Source organism: Ammospiza nelsoni, chromosome 14 (genome assembly GCF_027579445.1).
Source record: "Ammospiza nelsoni isolate bAmmNel1 chromosome 14, bAmmNel1.pri, whole genome shotgun sequence".
In the NCBI taxonomy this organism is placed as follows: domain Eukaryota; kingdom Metazoa; phylum Chordata; class Aves; order Passeriformes; family Passerellidae; genus Ammospiza; species Ammospiza nelsoni.
The window spans coordinates 16216784-16239281 of NC_080646.1; the positions used below are offsets into that span (position 1 = coordinate 16216784).

The 22498-nt window shown below is 46.4% G+C and overlaps 1 protein-coding gene across 1 annotated transcript in view; it reads left to right on the forward strand.

Annotated features, from left to right (window-relative positions):
• Positions 1 to 22498, forward strand: part of PSTPIP1 (proline-serine-threonine phosphatase interacting protein 1) — a 49146-nt gene that overhangs the window by 21347 nt on the left and 5301 nt on the right. Inside the window, exons 4-12 of the mRNA XM_059482539.1 lie at positions 8533 to 8567; positions 9507 to 9613; positions 11487 to 11549; positions 12545 to 12643; positions 14288 to 14333; positions 15136 to 15215; positions 17536 to 17634; positions 18124 to 18220; positions 21432 to 21513. Coding sequence (XP_059338522.1) covers positions 8533 to 8567; positions 9507 to 9613; positions 11487 to 11549; positions 12545 to 12643; positions 14288 to 14333; positions 15136 to 15215; positions 17536 to 17634; positions 18124 to 18220; positions 21432 to 21513 — 708 coding nt within the window. The remainder of the gene's footprint in view (positions 1 to 8532; positions 8568 to 9506; positions 9614 to 11486; positions 11550 to 12544; positions 12644 to 14287; positions 14334 to 15135; positions 15216 to 17535; positions 17635 to 18123; positions 18221 to 21431; positions 21514 to 22498) is intronic.

Below are 22498 nucleotides of genomic sequence, written 5' to 3' on the forward strand. Positions count from 1 at the left end.
CTTGACCCCAGGCAGTGCCACAGCAAGGCTGGCACAGACACAAGTGCTGGGAATGCCAGGGGATGTGCAAGGCTTTCCCTGCCAGTGCTCCAGCTCTGCCTGGCCCCTGAGCAGCACCGAGGGATGCCTCAGTGCCAGAGATGCCTTCTGCCCTCCTGGTGCCTCAGTGCACTGACCTCAGAAGTGAAAAGGAAGGAAAAGAAGAAATATTCTGAAATTAAAGCATCAGGTTAAGGATGGATGGGTTTTTCTCAACCCAAAGACTAAGATCAGCATTCCAGGATCAAAGAAAGGCTTCACCTCTACTCCTTTAGTGGCAACACAGGGCAGGCAGAGCAAATGTGTTCAGCAACAAGCAGCTTTGGCTGCCCTTCAGTAGCTCAGTGACAATTCATGGGTCTGCCTTTTCTCAAGAGATTGTGAGAGTTTGATTGAGAAGCAGAGCCAAGTCCCAGTGTGAGGATATGGATCCAAGTTCCCCTCAAGGTGGGGGAAGTTTGGGCTTGGGCCCAGCTCCACTTTGATCCAGCAATTTTATAGCTTGGCATGGAGGGAAGCTGAGCACACAAACAAAGCTGTGGAGCTGATTTACTGTTTCCATAAGCCACACCTAGCCAGGGAGAGACCAGCTCTGCACTGATGCTTTTATCAGAGCAAGTGTCTCACTGTGCCTGGCCTGAAGCAGAGAGGACACTTTCCCTCACCCAGCATCCTCTATTGTTTCAGGAATTACACAGATAGTGAAGGGCATTTGTCCAGGGCAAACAAAAAATCAGAGAAAACTAAAGTCTGTCCAGGGCTGGAACAACACAAGAAAATGCAGTGTTTGGTTTTGATGCCTTAAAATTGTTGAATTTTCTGTGTCTGTGTGTTCTCCTCAGTGTGAAATTTCTGTTTGTATGCCATTGATTGCTGGCAGCAGCTCTGCCCTCAAGGTCAGTCCTCCAGGGAGACTTGAGGGAGAGAATCTATGTACTCCTTATAATAAGAAAAGCTTGAAAGGACTACGCTGCAACTGTGCCAGTGCATTTTCCCAAGTGTTTCCTCTTTATAGGACTCCCTATTTTCATCTGATAGAACTACAAGTACTTGATAGGCTGAGCAGGGCTGTTCACACCTTCAAATGCAGCTCTGGGTAGCAGTATTTCCTAAAGTCTAATGTATTTGTACCTAAAACTTCCATCTGACAAACACCAGGACAAAAGCAGCTTCCAGGGTGTTTCTGCAGACTCTCCTGTGCCATGCTATGTATGGAAGAGGAGCAGGAATTACTAATTTTAAGTCACTCAGTCATTTTCTTGCTAATACAAAATTATTATCCTCTAATCTTAAATTTAGCCACCTTTTAAATATCTCAGATACTGAGGCTTTCTGTCACTTCTCCTGGGAAATTCACACCACAGGAGTTCCTAATATCAGGATACCTGATACCCTTTCAAAAAAATCTATAAAAGGAACATAAAAATTGCATCCACAACAAAAACCGAAAAGCTTCCAGTATGAAAATTCCCAGCAGACCTTAAGAGAAACAACTTCAAGACTGAGGTTGATATTTCAGCACAGTCAGGATAGCACAAAACAAGGTGCAGGGAATAAGCAAATGAGTGAATGGCAAACACCAGAGCAGCCTGGAGAAGGGATGGCACACTGCACCAGGGAGTGGCCACTGCTGCAGAAAACACTTCTCTCCCAAGCCTCCCCTATATCTTAGGAGCTTTTATGTTTGAATCAAAGAAAAAAACAATTTCAACATTTTTTCAGGCTTGCTCCTTCTCTCCCCAAATTCTGCTTCAGCTGGAGCAATTGCTGAACTCAGCTAAATGTATAAATAGATTCTACTGCCCATTTTTGTTCACCAGAGACACAGCTGAAGGAATATGCTGCTGACTCCAAAGATGGTAGGCAGGGCTCACTGGAATGTAACAGCAACTCTGAGACCACTCTCTCTTGATTGGAGAAGGCTCCAGGTGACAGCAGCCATCAGGATGCCCTCCTGTATCCCTGGGATATCCCTGTATCCTCCTGCATCCCTGGCTGTTCCCATGGCTCCTGCTCCTCTGTCCCAAGCCTGGCAGGGACAGCCCCAGGCCAGGCACACAGGGCCAGCCCAGCAGTGACAGCAGTGACCAGGGAAAGAGAGGGGCTGTGTGCTCTGATGAGTCCCAGGGCAGGAATGTGAGAGCACTCTGAGCTCAGGGCCAGCAGGGACAGGGTCTGATGCTGCTGGGTGTCAGCAGCAGTGACAGAGCCAGGGCCCCACTGCTCCTGTGCACAGCAGGGTCAGGATTGGCCCTGGGAGCCCCCAGCTCAGAATGTGTCTGACAGCACCAAAACCAGCAGGGCAGACACACTGCACCTTTTCTTATTTCAGAAAAAGCCAGGATGGGGTTTCTAAAACCTGGATACCACTGACAGAGCAAACAAATCCAGCTCAGGAAGTCAAAGTTCCCTCCATGGGCTGACAGCCAAAGGGCAGCAGCACTGCACAGGCACTGCAGTGGCACAAACTCCTTCCCTCTTCCCACCCAGGGCACAGCTCCCACTCAGCACCTGCCACTGCCCTTGGCCCATTCCAAGGCACACAAGGATGCACACACTTCAATCTAAGGCTCACACAAGCTCAGACCAACCCCTTCAGCTTCATATTCTTCCCCCAACACTGGATCCCAAGGGAAGGGTAGAACAACAGGGCAAACATATAAAAATATTTCTTCTAAATAATCTCCTAGCCATAGCAATCAGTAAGTTCACAGGATGCCACACCAGTAGCAGCTTTCTAAGGAATAGCCTCCACTGTTTTCTTGTTTTTCTTATTTGAAGCCCTGAAATATTTTGGTATCCACTGAGTCAATAGGTAAAGCAATGTATGCCTGTTATCTCACTTTTTAAACTAAAAAAATTAAATCTGCATCACCATTTCCTAGTCTCTGCTCATAAAATAAATTATAAAAAGGTGATGACAAACCTACAGCCATGTTTTCTTGGCAAATGACAGCTTATACCATATCCAGCAGGGCAGAAAGGACTACAGCTTTTGAAGTTTAAAGGGCAGTATTTGTACTCTCAGTGGTGCACACATGGGAGGGGATGTACAGAAATTGGGATTTTCAGCCAAGCTACAGACTGAGATCACAGCTGCAGTTGCTTGCTGGGGATGTGCACAGCAGTGATGCCTCTCACACTGGAGATGATTTTCAGCAGAGCTTTAAGTGCCTTTAAGAGGAATCGCCCTCCTGGCTGCAAGGGAATCTCCATGCAGTGGCTTTGGGCAGCTCCTCAGCACAGCAACATGAAAGCAGAAAATGCTCCAGAGCCCAGCTCTGAGCTGCAAGCTCAGCCTCAGCCAAACCAGGGCCTCTGGGAACTCTGTTCTTCTCTAAAATAACTGATGCAAACACACATGAGCTGGTTAAACTCTGCCTAGGCTGACAACAGCTATTTTTGTCATTTTCTCTGCTTGTCTCTTCTCATGTATATGATTTCCTACATTTTTCATCCCTTTTTTCCACTAGCACCTCCTTAGGACCTCAGGAAAGGGTAGTTCCTTCAAGCCCATGTGTGCTCTGCTCTGCTCTTCTCTGTGGTGCCTGAAATAGAACATTTCAGTGAGTGGGAGGTGAGGGCAGCTGTAATGAAATGCCAATTGCTGTTTCCTGTGGATAAAAATAGTGCATCTGTCACTTAATATACAAAATCCTCTGTATTACTCCACACAAAGCAGGCATTTTTGAACTGAAGCTAAAAGTCAGTGGGGAAGGTCACATCCTTCCATGGCTGCTTATTCTCCACCCAAATGTTCTGAACCCACCCAGAATTGATACACCAGCACTTTGAACTTTCAGGACTCTGAAAATGGACCTGAACCTCTGCTCAGTCCCTGTTCAATTTGATCTAGATAAGCTCTCTGCTGATGAGGACAGGCATTTCTGAGCAGTGCTGCTCTCTTTCTGAGAGATGTGAAGAAATTCAGTCTTATGTTAAAGGCACAAAATTTGTTTTGACTGTTTTAACCTTTGATTTGGATGGCACAGCTCATTCTGGAGCCACAAGGGATCTAATTTGATGTCAAGTTTACAGGGTGGAGAAGGAACATGGAGATGTTTCCTGTTTGCTCCCCTACCCCAGGGGGGTCTGGGGTGATGTGAGTGCTCCCAGTGCCCAGCCCTGGAGTGAGTGAGGACACAGCCCCTTCCCCTGAGCTCAGGGCACTCCTGACACACACCTGGGAATGTCCAAGCAGCAGAAGGTGGAGGTGAACCCCCAGAGCAGGAGGGGAGCCCTGCACAGAGGCTGCTGGATGAAAGCCACAAAATGTCCCTGAGCCCAGCCTGGTGCCCAGTGCAGCCTCTGAGCAGCTGAGAACAGCTCCTGAGGCTCCACATCACAGGCCAGCTGGGAGCTGACACAAACCCTTCCAGCTGCACCCAGGGCTGCTGCCTTTCTGTTTAGAGCTCCTCTGAGAACAAGAAAACCTCCTGGCAAAATTCATTCTTCAGTGGTTTTGCCATGTGCCCACTAAAGAAGGTCAGACAGTGCTGTGAGCCTGGCCTGGGACTGGGCTGTGACTCAGGTAAAGAGCAAAGAGCACAACTCCCCTCCTTCATTTCTGTTCTGCAGGGCAGACACAGCCCCAGGTGGGAATGATTTGAGAGCAGATGATTTCAGACTCATCTCCCCACACTTTTCTACCCCCACTGGGCTTCACAGAAGGAATTGTTGGTAAAACAACAATTTTGGGGTGTTCCCTGTGTGGCAGGAGGAAAGGCAGATGTTGAGGGTGGCCTCAGAGGGGACTGTCACTGCTGGGAACTCTCTGTAGGGCTTATCTGACACAGACTCCTCTCACTTTCAGAAAAGGTATTTTTGAAAATTGCAAGAACAACTGAACGTTGTAGATCGTACCAATGTCAAAATAGAAACCTCCCAGAAAGGAGGGTGGGGTTATTTCACACTTCTATTCACCAAGCAAAGGTAGCAAAGAAAGAAAATGAAAAACCATCAGTGGTTTTCCTGTTAGAAGAACCTGTTTTACCTTCCTGTGTGCAAAGGGACTCTCTGAATGACTCAGTTAACCCAGGGTCTAAAGGCAAAGAACTGGGGAAAAAATGCCCAAACTTGCAAGCTTAAGGTTGAAAAAATTGAAACAGATGAAACCCAAGCCCTGCCAGTAACAGAGCCCTGCTGATTACACTCAGGTGAAACAAAACTCTGCTTGTGATGGCTGTGAAGCAGATCAGAGCAATTCCTGATGCACAGAGGACTGCCCAGCACAGCTCAGGGTTTCAGCCTAAACAAGGTCCACAAACAAACAAAGAGCGAAAGCACAAAAAAAAAAAAAAAAAAAAAAAAAAAGAGGAAAATCACAAAAAAGCACAAAAAAGCCTAAAAGCCTAAGCAAGACTAAGAACATTGTAAGAACATTGCAGCCACTAGATGGCAAACCCCGCCCAGGCTGCTGCACAGGCTCTGCCTGCTCCCTCCCTCTCCAGGCAGGCACTCCTGCTTCCTCCAGAATTAATTTTGACAAATCCAATCTTTAAATGTACAACAGGGAGTCGTTTAACAAACACACAGAGTGAATTTGTGTGCAGCCTTATTTTCAAGGAGACACCTGCGGGATTCTCCACGAGGGGGTGACCAAAGGGAAGGCTGGAGCTCTGTCTTTAGTCTTCCAGGATGTATGTGAAAATCTCAGAAGTGAACAACTTTAAACAAAAAAAAAAAAAAAAAAAAAAAAAAAAAAAAAAAAAAAAAAATCAAAAATCAAATTTTCAGTGGTGCTTGAATTGTTTTCAATCCTAGGTTTTCTAATTTAGCCACAAGACAAACTCCAAAAAGTCAATTAGCACCAGAATGCTAAGCAGCAGCATCTAAGCATCTACTGAGGGTGAAAGACTTTCAGTGTGTCCAGGAAAATGAGACATCCTCACATCCACACCAGCATAGACAGAATTAAAACTCATTCATAGATCAGCTACAGGAGTCACTTCCATTAAACCCTGTGAAGCACTGAAATATTTTACTGATATAATCAGAACATCCAGGAGCAAATCTATAGCACTGCTGCTGCAGCCCAGGAGTCATAAAGGGAGTCCTGATGGATCCACAGGTCAAAATGTGATTGATTTATTCTCACCCAAGTGTATAATTTGGCATGATGACATATTTGCTGGCTCTTTAAGCCCTGTAAGAATCCAATTAACTGATTTTAGAAAATTATTATAAAAATAAGGAAGGAAATGGCTTAAGTCTATCTCAACCTAGTTGCACCAGCTATGGAATTGGCTGGACAAATCCTTCACACAAGGAAGAAAAGGCCAGAGATTTCTGAAAAGGCCACTAGAGACCATGCAGGGGAGAAATGGATCCCTGTTTGGGTCACAGGTGCATTATCACACCAGAGACCCCCTGGCCCTACAGAGAGCCAGCAAAAGGAAAAAGCTCCATGGGTGCCTTGTGCTCATGAACTGCTCTGGGAACTCAGGGGCCTGGAAACCAAAAAAGCAGCAAATTGCCTTTGTCCTTGGTATAAACTGTGAAAGTGCTATTTTTCATTATCTACTACAGCAATTTTGTCAGTTTTTGCATAACTTGAATCACCAACAATAAAGGGAAAAAAATGTCTGAGAAAGAGAAATCAACACAGAGTGCAAACAGTATGTCCAATTTGCAACTGCTGTCTGTTTTTTTTTAATTCCAGTATTTACCTGTTTCAGGCATGAAGTTGTTAATACATTCCCCATCTCCTACTGGAAATTACTCACTGGAAAAGAAAATTTTATTCCTTGTATATATTTAGTTTTTCAAAATAATCCATTATAAAAAGTTATCTCTGCTGCTGATATTTAGCTTGTCTTTTACTGCCAAGCTTTTCATTAGCTGAAACTAATACCGCTTGTTTCCTTTGTGGTGTGAAAATTTAGTTTCCATCAAAATTTCACACCAGACTAAATTTTACAAAACAAACTTCAAATGTATAAGTATTGTTAGGAAACCATTTAAAAATATTCAAAATAGAATGTTCTCCCTGGCTTATCTCAGGAGATTCACCACAATCTAATTGAAATATGATAAAAAATCAAGCAGCTCTTCTTTTCTGTTTGAAAGTCTTCCTTATATTTCTACAAACTTAGATCTGGAATGGGTTTCCAGGCAGTTTTTGCTTAGGACAGGCCCAACCTTTCCCCTCATTTGTGCATTTTTCTTCTGCCTGGCAAGGCAGCCTCCCTGCTGGGAGAATGTTTGATCAGCAAACAGATGCCCAGCCACAATTAACACAGGGCAATTGGGATCCTTCCTGTGCCTGTGGGGCTCCCAGAATGGCCCCGGAGATGCAGATTTCCCTGCCCAGCTATGGGTGCACATGGCTGGGAGGTGATAGCAGCCTCTCCTGGGCTCTCCAGGTACAGAGATTTGGGGAGATTTGGGGCTCTTCATTCACCAGCTCTTCCCTGCTGGCTCCATGGAGAGCCCAGCACTGATTCCTTCCAGGAACAACTCTGGGCCTTGCAGAGATCATTTCCAGATCTGAAAAGCTTCCAAGTCACACCCAGCCCTGGCTGCTGTGTGTGCAAAAGCCCTGCCAGCCTGCACATTCAGAGCTGGAGGAATCTGTTCAGTGGGAAACGCCTCTCACACACCTTGTGCCCTCTCATCACATCTGTGCCGGTGTCTCTGGTGCCTCTAGAGGTGGGTCTGCCCTGGCCACAGGCAGGACATCGGTCTGGGACACTCTCTCGTGTCCCTGGGGATGTGTGGCTGCATCCCGCAGCTCCGTGCGGAGCCGGCCTGGGGTGGTGCTCTGCCGGGCGTGGGGCGCGGCAGGAGCGGGGCTGGAGCGGGACAGGAGCGGTCACACGAGGATGGATGGGAGGCAGCAGCCGGGATTGTGTGCGGGAAGCAGGACCGGTGCACAGGGGATGGATGGGAAGCAGCAGCGGTGCCGCACGGGGGTGCTCGGCAGACGCGCTGCGGGCGCTGCTGCGGCGCAGGACCGGGCACCGAGGACGGGAATGGGGCCGCACGCAGCGCTCCACCCTTCAGGCTACTTCACCTTTAGGGTTCCTTCACCCTTCAGGCTACTTCACCTTTCAGGTTACTTCACCTTCAGGTTACTTCACCCTTCAGGCTACTTCACCCTTCACGCTATTTCACCTTTTAGGTTACTTCACCCTTCAGGTTACTGCTCCAAAAACCCCCATTCCCCCCGGCCGCCGGCGCTTCATTCGTATCTACCTGCGAGGTGCAGAGAGAAAGGGCTGTAACCACTCACGGTCACAGAGTATGACTGAGGAAGAGGGTGCACAGAAGGAGAGGTGCAATTCCCTGCTTCATGGAGCATTTTATTGCGTTTCCTGATGGTAGCAGACTGATGCTATTGTGATTGTTAGCATGGTCAGCTTTTATTACGAGGCCATTACGGGTTTTATCTCTATGTGGATCTTTGAGGTTCTGAGGGAAAGTTTTTTCCCTGGATTCCCAATCCACCCTTAGAAGCCAGCACTAATAAAGTGTCTTGTTTCTGCCCCACAGCACACTGAAGGAAGCATTTGAGATGCTCAAGCAACGTAAGTATTTCCTGTTCCCTTCTGACCTGGGAAACACAGGCACCCAATGTGTCCATCCTGCTTCCCACACCATTCCCAGCTTTTCTTTCACAGCCTGTGGTGCAAGGAGGGGAGAAAAAGGGTGCCTACTCAATCTGGTGGCAAAGAAAATGGCTTGTTCTTCAAGTAAATTTTATCTGGATCAAGTCACAAGATATGAACTCTGTCCCCTCTTCTGCAAACCACTGACACCAAACCAGCTTCCTAAATGTGCACAAGGCTCAATGAAACCCTTTTACACACACAAAACACAACACCATGAGAGCCAATAGGACACTGTACCTGGTCACTGGCACCTGCTGTTCACACCAAAACTCCCTCTTGAAAAGCAGCTGCTGGGCTGAGATATTTTTAGGGCCTGGGTGGGGGAGTTCAGCATTTCTGGAAAATGCAGGGTTCCATTTCAGAGGCACTGAAGCTGAGAAATGCAGAACAGTTCCCAGCCATTTCAAACAGCACCAGCCAGGTGCTCTGAAATTCAATCCATCTTAGTTAATCCTTGGAAATTCTCAGCATGCAACCATCTAATGACTGGCCACTGCTGGCAGCAACTCCAAGAGCAGGGACAGCCCAGCAGCACAGCCAGGGCAAAGCACAGCCAGGGCAAAGCACAGCCAGGGATGGTGGAGGCCAGAGATCCTTCCCCCCTCTGCACCACAACTCCTGACCCTCAGTCCCAAAGAAGGGGGGCAGCTGGGGAAAATGGGGCCATGAAGAAACTCACTCTGCTCTTGAGCCCTCAGCAATGTCAGGGCATGCAGAAACACAAAAACCTTTTTAAGGCTGCCCTGCTTGTGACAACTCATAGGACAGTCACATCACAGAAACATCTCCTAAAAAATGTGACTTTATCTTTAAAGACTTTCCCACTGACTGAATATGAATTCTGATTTGCTTTAGAAATTGAAAGTGTTGGAAACTCTCATATCCAGCTGGCAGTAATGCTGAAGGAAGAACTGAAAGGAATAGAGGAGTTCCGAGAAAGGCAGAAGGAGCAAAGAAAAAAGGTGAGAAACTGGAGAAATGTTGAAAGAGATTGGGTCAGTGGGCTGTGCTGATGACCTGCCTCCAGCCATAGGCTGGGAGTTGTGCAGAAGATCATAAAGCATTACCAGCATGCCCTGCTCCCTCTATAAACCAAAGGTGGAACAAAAATCTCCTTCTGATCCCAGCTGGAAACAAAGTAGTGCTCTGAACTCAGGAGCCAGAGGCTTTAGTCCCTTTTCCTCTCTCTGGTGTAACTGCAGAAGCTGTTGTTATTATTTCTGTAAGAACTTAATCCTTCCTTTTCTCTTTTTTATACCCTTGCTAATGTTTTTCTTTGATATGACCCTGAACAATCTCCAACACACACTAAAGGTGTAACACAAATGTTTAAAAACATGAAAGCAAATTAATGTCATGCTGGATGCAACAGCAATATATGCTGAATGGAAAATACATGGAATAAGTAGCATCTAGTTGATGTTGTATAATAAAAAAATTGAGTATATTTATGGCCATTTCATCCCCTTTGACCTCATCAAGCCCTTAGTCTATTGAAAAATAGCTCTCAATAGAGACAGCAGGGACTGCTCTCACACCTTCTCTGGGTCTTTGGGGTTGAAGACAAAAACAGGAGCATCCCTTCACTCTGACAGCACTGAGTGATGGAGGAGTAAAATAAATATTCCTTTCTTTGCTAATTTTAAACAGGTGAAAATGCATATAACCAGTACCCAGTGCCACAAAATTGTGTGTCTACAAGCCCCTGACACACAGGAACTTGGAATAGCAAAGAACTCTCAATATGAAAGTGGGTGAAACCAATGCTGCTACTGAGATCTGAGGTTGACAGTGATCTGATGAACTACATGAGGCATTAAAAGACAGACAGTGGGCACCAGGTTCATCAGTGTTTGTCCCCCATTCCCTTTGCCACTGGGATGTGCAGAGAGGCTCCCTCCTGCTGACAACTGTAAGCCTGTAACTCAACTGGGAACAGTTAGAGGGGCCTGGGAAAATAAAAAAAAAAAAAAAGGAAAAACTGCTTTGGAGTCTTAGATAAGATTTTTTCCTCTGTCCAGCATGTGAGGAAGCCAACATTAGAGATGCTGGGTGGTGTCAGCAGTTTTGGTAGCCTCCCAAAATGAATGCTGTGATTTGTGTTGTGCTGTAGCTGTCTCAGGACTGTGCCCAGTGTGAAACAAGCATCTGGGCAGCCTTGGAGAGAGTTTTGCCTGAGCAGAATGGAAAGATTAAAGGACCAAAAGTCCCCCTGAAGAAAGCCATCCCCTGCCAGTAGGAGCATATCTCATTGTCACATAAAGCTGGGCATCTCCCAGCTAAAACCTGGAAGAGAATCCAACACTGTCCTTCCAACCCTGCCCAGATGACTCCAGCATGGAAATCAAATCACACTCAGCATAAAGGTGCCAGAAGCAGTGGAATATACAAGAGACAGGAATTGTTTGGATTGAAAATGGACAGCTACCTGTGCTGCTGTGGGTGAGACAGGGGTTTGGTCTGCAGAGAGAGGGATCAAGCTCTGGCAGCAGCAAAGGAGCCCTGCTGGCAGAGCCCACTGTGACTGGGTGTTGCAGTATTTCATCTCCTCAAGAAAACAAAAAAAAAAGCAAGGAAGACAATGAAGATCTACATCCTCTCTGCTATTAATGGAAACCACCGAGGCAGAATTATCTGGGATTATTTTTTACCTGGCACTTTGATGCTCTCTGTATCACTGAGAAACCTGTCATTTATAAAAGCAGACTGAAGTAATTTTGCCCACAGGAAGATGGCTTATAGAAAGGCCTTGACTGTGGTTCTCCTAATCCTGCTGCTAGAAAGGGAAGGAAAAGTCCAAAGCAAGAAATGCTGACCTGAATGTGTTTCTTACAGTACGAGTCTGCAATGGAGAGGATGCAGAAGAGCAAACTGTCCCATTATAAGAAAACCATGGAGGTAAGCAGGGAGGGCTTGGGCAGCTTTCCTGGTGCAAACTGGCTCCACTAAAATCTGTATCACATGTACCTCTATTTAAAGAAAGGTCAAAGCTGTGTAAGTGTGCAAGGGTATGTGAGGGAGGGAAGATGTCATTCCTGCTGTGAGGAGGAAGCTGATCTGCCCTGCTGCACCCACTGAAAAGTCTCCAGAAGGTTAATGCAGGATGAATGGTGCCCCAGGTCAAACAGGATTTCATTCTCTCTAGGCAAGGGTGCTTAGAGGAGTAAATGTAATTTTTCAGTGAGGACAATTTTAAGAACAGTGAGGGAATCTTGTAGGCAGGAGGAATCCTCTCCATTTGGAAAGCTTGCAGGTACAGAAACTACAGGCAGCTGGCTTTGGTTTCCATTGGGCAACTGCCTCTAAAGGAAAGTAGCTGCAGACCTGTTAGTGCTACAGCTGGAGGTGTACTAATGGGGTTTTTTTGGAAATGTGCTGGTTCTAAGTGCACCTCTAAGATACAGAGATGTTTGGTGCAAATTAAGATTTCTCCTGCTTCTGAGAACTACCCCAAGACTGTTGCCTATGGTGTGCTTGCTCTGCCTCACAGCTTGGAGCAATGGCCAAGGCAGCACCTGACAACCACCCCACAGCCATCCTGGGAATGTGGGATCCCAAATTCATGCCTCCTTGGCTCCTGGGCAGACACCTGGGGCACCACTGCTGGTAGAGCAGCCTGTGCACTCCTGACCCCTGCAGGGAGTTGCAGTTGTACAAAGTAAACAATTTCAGGGCTGCAGGAAAAGGATTCAATCTGTGCTGTCAGCCCCACTCCAATGTTTCAGTTTATTTTTCTGCCTGCTTACGGTGCCATTGGGATTTTTCTCTATTGCCCACCCTGGGCACTGATTTGCTGTCCTGGACTGCAGAGGAGGAGGTGGCTGGAACAGCTCTGGGGGGAATCCAGTCTTGCTGCCCCAGGCAGAGCCTGATGTGTGATCTCTTTGCCCCAGTCCAAGAGGAGCTACGAGCAGAAGTGCAGGGAGGCGGACGAGGCCGAGCAATCCTTCGAACGCACCAGTGCCGCAGGCAACCCCAAGCAAACAGAAAAGGTACTGACAGGACACAGCTCTCCAGGGGGAAAACTGGGGGGTTTACCCTCTCCAGGTACAAGAGAATACAATTAATCCATTCTACAGGATGCCAGGGGCTTTGTTTTGAAATTAACCCCAAAGAATCCTCTGGGAAGGGATGAAGTTATCTAATTAATTTATGCCAGGCTGTGCTCCAATTGCTCTGTGAATCCTGCAAGGAAACTGAATGGGATTTTTCTCTGAAATTACTCATTACAAAAAATAAACAAGTCAAAAATATGTCATGCAGTTAGTTTTGCCTTTTGGTCTCTTACACTTAGTAAGTGTAGCATCTTACATTAAAATGCATCTTTTTCCTCAACATTTTCCTGCTCATGGTGAGTTTAATTTCAACTAAATTTACAGACTCAAAAATAAATCGTTGGAAATTAAGGCACTGCAGTCCTTCATTGCATCGTCTTAATACTTGCAGCTGACAATCCACTAACTTTTAATGGGAACATTTTACAGTGAAACAGATGGAGAAAACAAAATAAATGAACTCCCTTTGGCTCGATAAAAATCAGTGCAGTGTAAGCAAAAAGGATCAAAAATCATCTCAAGGAGAGGGGGATGGTGGTGTGGAGACTCTAAAAACAGCATCAGAACTTTATATTTTATTTCCAGCATTCCCTAATCTTTGAGAAGCAAACCCCTGCAGCTTAGCTGCAAAGAGGGGATGGAATCCTGGCCCTGCCAAAATGACACCAAACATTTCACAGCTCCAATGGCAGCTAAACCTGACCCAGCTCCTTCCATGCAGAAGGAGCCCAGGGTGCTCCATTGCCAGCTCTTCCCTGGATGTGCCAGCACGTGGGGAATGCACAGAGGCAGCTCAAGCTGTTTAATTCTGCTCAGCATTTGCAAACAGTTTGGGCCAGGAAGCAAATAAGAATGAAACTTCTATTTCCAGCTTACTCCACATTTCCCAGCCAGCTGTGAGGAGGAATAGAGCCCCTACCTGAGCCTTGTCTTCAAGGGCAGGGGGAAGAATGCATGACACTGATGCCCAGAGCAGTGCATTACTGTGCTGTCACCCCCATCTGTGCAGAAGGACCTGAGAGTATAGAGCTGTCACTGATGGCTGTTCTCTCATTTGCTAAAAGCTGCAGGTTTTTAAAACAGAGGACTTCTACTTAGAGTGAATTTAATTTTTAGGCTTCTGAGTTGTTATGGGAAATAATCTGGCATTTGCAAAGTATTTTAAAAGCTGTGTGCTTTTCATCTGAGTATTACATGAGGAGCTTGAAAGATGAAGAATTTTCACTGCCATTTATTTCTGCTTATAAATATCTATTAGAGAAGCACATCAAACAATTGAGAAAAACCAGCTCAGCCAGCAGGCACAGCTTCAGGCTGAATCACCCTGGCTCTGAGCTCCTCTGGCAGGGATGTCTGAATGGAAGGATTTCCCTTGAAGTCATTGCACCTGTGGCTGCACCTGGGAAGTTCTGGTCCCTTCTCCATTCAGCAGAGCTGTGCATGAAGGGGGGACAGCCAGGAAGTTCTTCTAAGTTAGAGCCTTTCCCCTAGAGGGGAAAAGAGAGGAGGCAGCACAACAAACTGAGGCAGAAGGAAAAATATGTCAGAAGTTAATTTGGGGTGTTTCTTTTCCTGTTTCAGAGCCAGAACAAAGCCAAGCAGTGCAGAGATGCAGCAAATGAAGCAGGTGATGCTGTTTGCAGCTGAACTGAGTCTTCTCAGCAAAGACCTACCAGCACAGGATTTTGATAGAACACATCCAAATCATCCAGGCTGCCAGGGTTCCCAGAGGCACCCACCCAAATATTAATGAAGAAGCCTCTAAAGAGCAGCAGCCTGACAGTCACTGGCAATCACTCCCCTCTGTGAAAATGCCAGTGTCCTGCTTGCATTAAAGAATTTACAGAAGACTTCCTTTAGGGACTTCACCCAGAGCAGAAAAGCTCTTCTTGAAGCAAGTCTGAAAGCACAGTAGAGCTCAAATTGCCCTGAGAGAGCCCAAATCCCATCCCCCATCCCAATGGGCATGAGCACAGCAGTGATCTCCAGCCACAAACGTGTGTATGGCCAGCAGGACAGACCAGCACGACCTGAGCTGACTCTGGAGCTCAGGCTTGTGCCTCCCTCCCCATGGAACAGCTTCCACCAAATCACAGGGCCCAGCTGGCTGGGAATGGGAAGAGCCTCAGGATGCTCAGTGCCCAAGCAAGGTCCAGGCTCTTCATCTCTGAATTGTTATCCCTACCATAAAGTTTATACCTGACCTGCAAACCACACAGAGAGAATCCTTACTCTAGTACATAGCTACAAAGAAAAAATCCAATAATTATTGTGCCCCACCTGTCCCAAACTCACATACCCTTGTGATACTCAAGCAAACCACAGGAAGTATAGGATACCACAGGAAAGGCCCAATAGGAGGAAAGAGAGAAAGGCTGTAGCACTTTTCCCCTGACTGTTGGGTTTGTGTTCTGTGCCTGTGTTTACAGAGAACGTTTACAAGCAGAACATCGAACAGCTGGACAAGGTCAGGACAGAGTGGGAGCAGGAACACATCAAAACCTGTGAGGTAAACATTGACTTCTGCAGAGGTGTTTGCACACTCTTTATTTTATTCCATTGGAAGATCTCAGTTTAAGGCCTGAAATGCCATCCCAAGGGTTTTGCTGTTTGTTTTATGTGGAGTTCCAACAGATGTCTTTGCAAAATTACTGCAAAACTAGAGTTTACTTAGACATAGCTGCTCCTGTATCACTGACATTCTCCTTGCTTGGTCAGCACAGCTATGTAAAAACAAAGGAGGGGAATAAGTGCAGAGGTGGGAGAGGTGGAGCAATATATGAACTGGTACATACCCCAGACACTATGTTCACAGCACTTTCAATTCACCTGCAAGAATATTTGTCCTCTGCAATGAAATAATCTTTCTGTTGAAAGGCAGTGGTAGAAAAGTCTCTGTCTCCAGATCCTTTTACTGAGGATGGACAAGGAGATTTGCACTTGGCTATTAAGTTTTGCACAACAATTTACAGGAACTGGCTGGCATCCAAATCAGGCACTCATTTGATCACAGTAATCCTTCAAGTACATTTGCCCATCTGCTAAAGTCTGATTTTGCTATATTTACTTGTTGCAGGCTTTATTTCCACATAAAATAAAATGCCAGGAGGATACATTTCCAGTTATTTGCTTCCTCTTAAATATTCCCTCTCTGAGAGGGCTGAAAAGCCCCACAACTGGCACAGACATTTCCACAGATATTATGCCAAGCCTTAGTCTTCCAAAGATGCATATTTTCTCTCTTCTTAAAAAGCCAACAAACCAGTGAAGCATTCCACAACCTCACACTCTTTTGTGTCCCATATAGCTAAATCCTGGCCAGCCCACAGAGCTTGTGACCACTGCTTAATCCAAACAGGCTCTCAAAAAGCAAGGGCATCTTTTGTGCCTTCTTTTAAAAGTGCTTGTAGAGAGAAGAACTGATACTCTTTGGGGTTTTTTTAAACTAGCAATTAGTACAAAAAGCAGCTTAAAATCCTACACTTGTGGCTGCATAGTGGGGAATCTGGAGGTGCTGGGGTTGCCTGGGTCTGTAACTGAGTGCTGGACAGCCACAGCCTGAAAGTATTGGCTGGCAAGTGGCAGCTCTGGGGTGGCCTTTGTCACAGGGGCTGTGCCACATTGTCCTGGACTGCCCTGGTTCTCCAGCAGCACCAGGGATGTGTCAAACACAGCACCCAGCTGTGCTTTTCTGGCTTTTCTGGGTGCTGACAAGGGCTTGAAAGGCCAGAGTCACTACAGTTCCTCCGTGGATTAACAGCATTTCCTGACAGGACACCATTTATCTGGAAAATTCCCTGCTGGCTCTGGTGCTGTTTCAGCAGCCTCAAGGGCCACAGGCTTTCTGTTGAGAACGAGCATCCAGATACTCATTCTCCACCTTGCAGGCTCTCTTTAAAACCTTTACTCTCAGAAACCAGTCCCTACAGCAGCTTGCTCCCCTGACAGATTCCTTTTTCTGGGTTTCTTTAGTTGGTAAGTCATTAGATAGCAGGAAGCATACCCAACTGAGCGTTCTGCTGAATGCTGTGTACATTTGTGGTGTTCTGGACATAATTGCTAGCAAATAGAGATGGAGACAGATGGCTGGAAGCATCTGAGATGTTCACACCTCATAGAAAACCAAAACTTTGTTCTACTTTTAACAGTACAACGTAGAGATCAGGGTGATTTGGTTTTTTTCAAGTTTTTAAAGAAAGAGCTTATCTGCCTCTTCCCCCAAATCGGTTCACACTTTTTTCTCTGCCCCCTTCCTTCTCCCTAAGCAGTGCAGCAACTTGAGGAAGCCAGACAGATGAAGGAAGGGAATAACTCCAAAGACAGAAAATTGCCTTCTCTTTACCACAAAAGTAACCTTTGATATGCAGAGTCAACTCCAGAGAGCCTCAAGTACTTTCAAAAGAGAGAAATTTTAGATGAGGCATTTTAGATGGCAGAGGTGGATAGTTTTGAGTTTTGCCTCTACCTCTAACATAAATACAACCCTTTCATGCCAGTACTCTACTGGTCTGTTAAACATTCAGATTTCAGTGTGATGGGCAGACAGGACCCTGACTCTGAAATCCTCAACAGCAGAGGTAGCAGTCAAATCCAGGTCTGGATTCCTCTCCCCTGCTTTGCTTTTGTCTTTAAAATAGAACTTTAATTTGGTGCAAGCAATTAGAACAAATTTTTGATCACAAACAGTAGATGTAGCTTCTCCACCAACTGAAAAAACATCCTTTACCAGGGTGCCCTCAGCACAGGTTTGCATCCCCAGCACTGTCCCAGCCTGCAGAGCCAAGAACTCAATACCACAATGCTCCATCACATTTCCTGTTTGGTTTTAGGTCTTCCAGCTGCAGGAGTGCGACCGCATCACGATCCTGCGCAACTCGCTGTGGGTGCACTGCAACCAGCTCTCCCTGCAGTGTGTGAAGGATGACGAGGTACAGCCTGCCCTGCCCGCAGGGAAATGTCCACTCCTGCTCTCCCAGATGCCATCCAGATGCAAGTCTGCATGCAGGCAGGCTGTGTCACTTGGTGGCACTCCTTGCTGTGCTGGGGAATGCTCCCAAAACTCTGCTGAGTATACTTGAGCTTTGACTCAATTTCAAAAAAGGCACCCAGTCATGGCCTCAAAAGTGGAAGATGTAAAGAATACACTAGATTTGACTTTGAATGGTTGTTTCCTGCTAGTAATTTCTCTATTGAAAAGTTTTGGACTGCCTTTGTCCTGGTGTCTTTAAAGACTACCCAGAGCACAAACAGGGATATTACAAGAACATTGGTACAGGGGGCAGGCTGAAGAGCAGCCAGGTCAGACAACTACCAAGTATAAGGTGTTTCTGAAGGGGACAATTACTACAAGAGCATTGTTTGTTAATTCAACGTGAAATGTTAAAAGTTAAATTAAACTCTTGGATTCTGTTTTGTAGATGTATGAAGAGGTTCGGGTCAGCTTGGAGAACTGTGTTGTAGAGTCAGACATAGACTACTTCATTAAGACAAAAATGACAGGAACACAACCTCCAGGTAATTATTCCTACTGATCTTGTCAGATGCTTGTGCAGTACACATCCTTTGGAGGTGAAACCAGCTGGAGGAATTCCTGCTCCAACTTTTCATTCCCACCTGCCATGGCTCACTTCTCCCACACTGTGCTGCCATTGCTGCCTGAGTGATGCTCCAAGTGGGATAGCAGAATGATCCAGCTTAAAAATAACCCTCCAAGGAAGAAAAAACTTGTTTTGGCTTTGCAGCCAGGCTCATTTCACAGTACAGCTGAATTGACACTGCTAAGGAGGTGGCAAATTGCCTTGCAGGAATGGCAACTTCAGCTTCCTGCAGTGTGACAAGACAGAGCCACCTCACCAGTAACTGCACCCCAGTGTCCCCTTGGCAGAGGTGCTGCCTCCTCATTTGCAGCACAGAGAAGTTTTCTATTCTGTTCCACATGCCCAATGGGGAATAACAAATCTTCTGCTCTCAGGAAGTTTGCATAAGCCACGACTTTGGCTGGGAGAAATTCTGAATGAAATTGGCTTTGTCCCAGCACCCAGAACTGCTGTCAGGTTCACAGGCTCTGCCCATTCAAGGCAAAGCTGCTTTTTCGTGGACTTCAGTGCTCAAAACCTCTGGTCTGAAATGGAGATTGACCCAGCACGGGGCAAGAGCAGGTGGAGAATGAAAACCTGCTGCTGCAGGGCAGGAGTTCTCCAAACACCCTGCAGGAAAGGAGTTGTCTGATGTGTCACATGGCCAGACACAAACCACACCTGTACTTCAACAGGCAGCACAAGACAGTTCCATAAAACCCTTCATGCTAGGAGTTGTACAGATACAAAATCAGAGCCTGGTCCCTGGGGATAATTATCTCCTACAAGAACAAGTTCCACCCCTTTGATTTCACTGCAGAGCTCAAAGCTGACAGGGATTGCACCCCAGGCCCTTCTTCAGCAGAGCTGGGTGCTGCCACTAACTCAGCACTGAGCTATCTGAGGCCTGCTTTTCACTCAGCCTTTTTGCCATTACTTACAGTGGCTAAAAATTGGGATTTTGGAAATTTTTGAAACTAGTATATAGATACTGGTGCATTGGATGCCATTTTGCTGCCATAGTTTATTCTTCACATAGGGGATTTAAATTCACTGATAAGGAGAATTTACCCAGGAAAAATTACATTTTCAGTGGCAGAAAGGAGAACTGTGCCTTGCAACAGTGTAAAACCACTTCTGTATACTAAGAAATGTGTAATTCTTAGCTGGTGTTTCTTGGTTTAGGTTTTTGGGGTTTTTTTCCTATTTAAGATTTGCCATTCTTCAGTCACCTAGGAAATTTCTACAAAAAGCTCTTGGCCATGTCAGAGTCATTTCTAATAAGAACTAGGTGGAAAAAACCCTTGAGAGCTTTATGAAAGGCAAAGAAAAACCTGACTTGATTTTTTGTTGTTTATTTTTGTCACCTTCTAGAAAAGGACAGAAAATGTTCTGGAAGCAATAGCCTCGTTTATCCACAGCTCTGGCTAATGAGTGTGCACTGTAGCACATGGTGAGCTGCTGATCTGTGCTATTATTTGCAAAAGGCAGGAGGAAACCCAGGTGTCATTTGCATTGTGTGGCAGTAGACCTTCACCCTGACCAAACCTTCCTGATGGTCTTGCTTGCTTCCTTTTCTACCCAGTCTTACAGTGCCCTCTAGGCTGGAAACTGCACCAAGGTGACAGTGCACAAGGGCAACAGGAGACCCTTAAATTGATCAGAAAACTCCATAATTACTGTGAGTCTCATTTGTAGGGATTCTTCACACTCTAGGTCTGTGTGCCTGCTCTGCTCAGTGTCCTGGCTGACGCAGTGTGAGAATGTCAACAGAACCTTTAGCCCCAGTCTGATGTCTTTGTTAACGTGCTGCTATCAGGGCTGAGATAAAACACTATCACAGACTTCACTCGTGTTTGCTTGGCTCTCACTGGAGCAGGCTGTGTGGCCACCAGCTGTAAAAATGCACTGGGAGCTCTGAGCTGACAAAGAAATCCATCTGTAACTATTTCATCTGTAAAGTTACACTTGGAAACGGTCTGAATTTCACCCTTAACGACACCATAGGGGAGAGCAAAGGAACTGCAACCTAAATGTGTTTGAGAGAATAAAACCCAAATATCTCTGGGTAAACAGCAAATAAGCTCTCAGGAGGCGGATGGGGGAGGTATGAAAGGTGGGGAAACACACAAGCAAACACCAGGAAATTGCTCGTTATTGCTGCAGGCAATAATACTCAGAAACATCCCCAGCTCTGGCAAAAATTCCTGACTGAGGAAAGAAGAAACAAAATGTGCTGCAGCAAATTCTGTCATGAACATGGTTTAGGGCACCCAGTGACCATACTCTGCCCCCTTAAATCCTCAGCTTTGAGGCCACAGAAGAAACAGCCATTTAGGAAAGTGCCTTCCTCATTAGGGCAGTCACAGCTCCTGGAATGGGCCTCAGGCCGAGGGTGCCTGGCCACCAGTGCCATGGCTGTTCACAGCACTGGAATGGCTCTGTCAAACTCCCAGGTTCCCCTGGGCTGCTCCAGCCTCATTCCAGGTGTGACAGACAACTGCTCACTTTGAAAATTTAGAGGTTTGTTAAACCTCAACAAAAAGACAACAAAGGACTACATAAGGGAAAAGCTGCAGTGCTGGGAACTGTCCCTCATGGATACCACATAGCTCATTCCCTTCAAGATGGATATTCAGTCTTTTATACCCCTGGGGGTGGCATCAGCCAGCTCTGGCCCCTCCAAAGTCTGTCAGTCAGCTCTTCTGTGCCATTTATCAGTGGAGACTGCTTTGTAACTGGATTGGAGCTCAGGTGTTGCCATGCCCACCCCCTAAGCACCCCCAAGCTTTTCCATTCCCACCTGCCCCATGCAAGGGACACCTGTGCAGCCTTCCTTTACCTGTCCTAGACAGCCCTGGCTGTCTGATGGCAACAATACAGGGGGGAAAGGGAACGATGGGGAGAACAGAGGACATCTAAACTACAATAACATAACTACACATCAGTAAAGCTTCTCCTAATATTCACACAATAATTATCTTTTAACTGTGAGAGCCAATAATCGCATTATCCATCTAAAACAGGTGAGGGCAGGCAGGTGCTGCCCTGAGTTTGCTCCAGCAGCCCCAGGGCACATTGTGGCAGGGTGCAAACAGAGTTTTCTCAGTGGTTCCTGTTTGAACATCTGTTTTTCTTGCCCTGTGCAGATGCCATAGGCTACGAGAGCTACTACAGCCGGGAGCGCAGCAGCAGCCCCAGCCCCAGCCCGGCCTGTGGCATGATCAAGAGGTGAGGCCAGAGCTCCCTCCCCACAGCAGCAGCCCTGCCTGGGCACAGAACTCCCCTGGGAAGCCATTGCAGCCTTCAGTGTAGCAAGAGGCAGCAGGTAGCAGTGAGTGTGACTTGAGAGAAGAGGGGAAGGTATTGAAATGCAGTGAGAGTGATCTTGGTGTGCCCCAGTGGGAGGAGGGACAGGGGATGAGTTCATCATTACTGGGCCAGCAGTGGGGAGGGAGCAGCTAGAGTTTCCTCTTTCCTATTGAGTCAGGGCACGTAGCAACACAACCAGTTTGTTCCAGGGAGGGTGAAGGTGAATGTGGCTGGGAGCAGAGGCTGGAGGAGCCTTCCTTTGGGGCCATTCCTCCATGCTTACAGCACCAACCAGCTAAGCAGAACAAAGAGCTGCTCTGTCTGGATCCAAGGGTGGAAAAACTGTGATGATCAGGGAGGCAATTTTCCTCATTCTGATCCCTTTCTGCTGGTAAATGTTAGAACATGGATGCAGTCATAACAGCAGAAGAGTGTGGTGCCTCTATTGGTTTAAATATCTTATACTAAAATGGCAAATTCACAGTGGGGAGGGCATCACAGTTAAAGCAGAAGAGATTTAAAATTTAACAAGCCCTATGACATGGCAAGGACAAGGAGCAGGCAGTGATCTCCCATTTGGAATGTGGTCCAGGCTTGCCAGGGAGCTGCTCAAGGTTACACACAAGGCTTTGTTTTTCAGTTGGAAACTGGATCTTCTCTAATAATGAATTCAGTGCTGCATCCTGTGCAGTTACATAAGACAATTGTCCTGCCATTCAGAGCACAACTGTGAGCAGCATGGGCAAGGAGCCTGGAGAGACTCAGCCTGAGTCTTTCAGGAACTCTTGAGAGAGGAAATCCATTTTCCAGAAAAACTGAATGTTCACTAGCTAAAAAATCAGACCCTTTAAATATGCCTTAAGCATGCAATGCTATTTCTATCTCTGCTTGAGAACCCTAACCC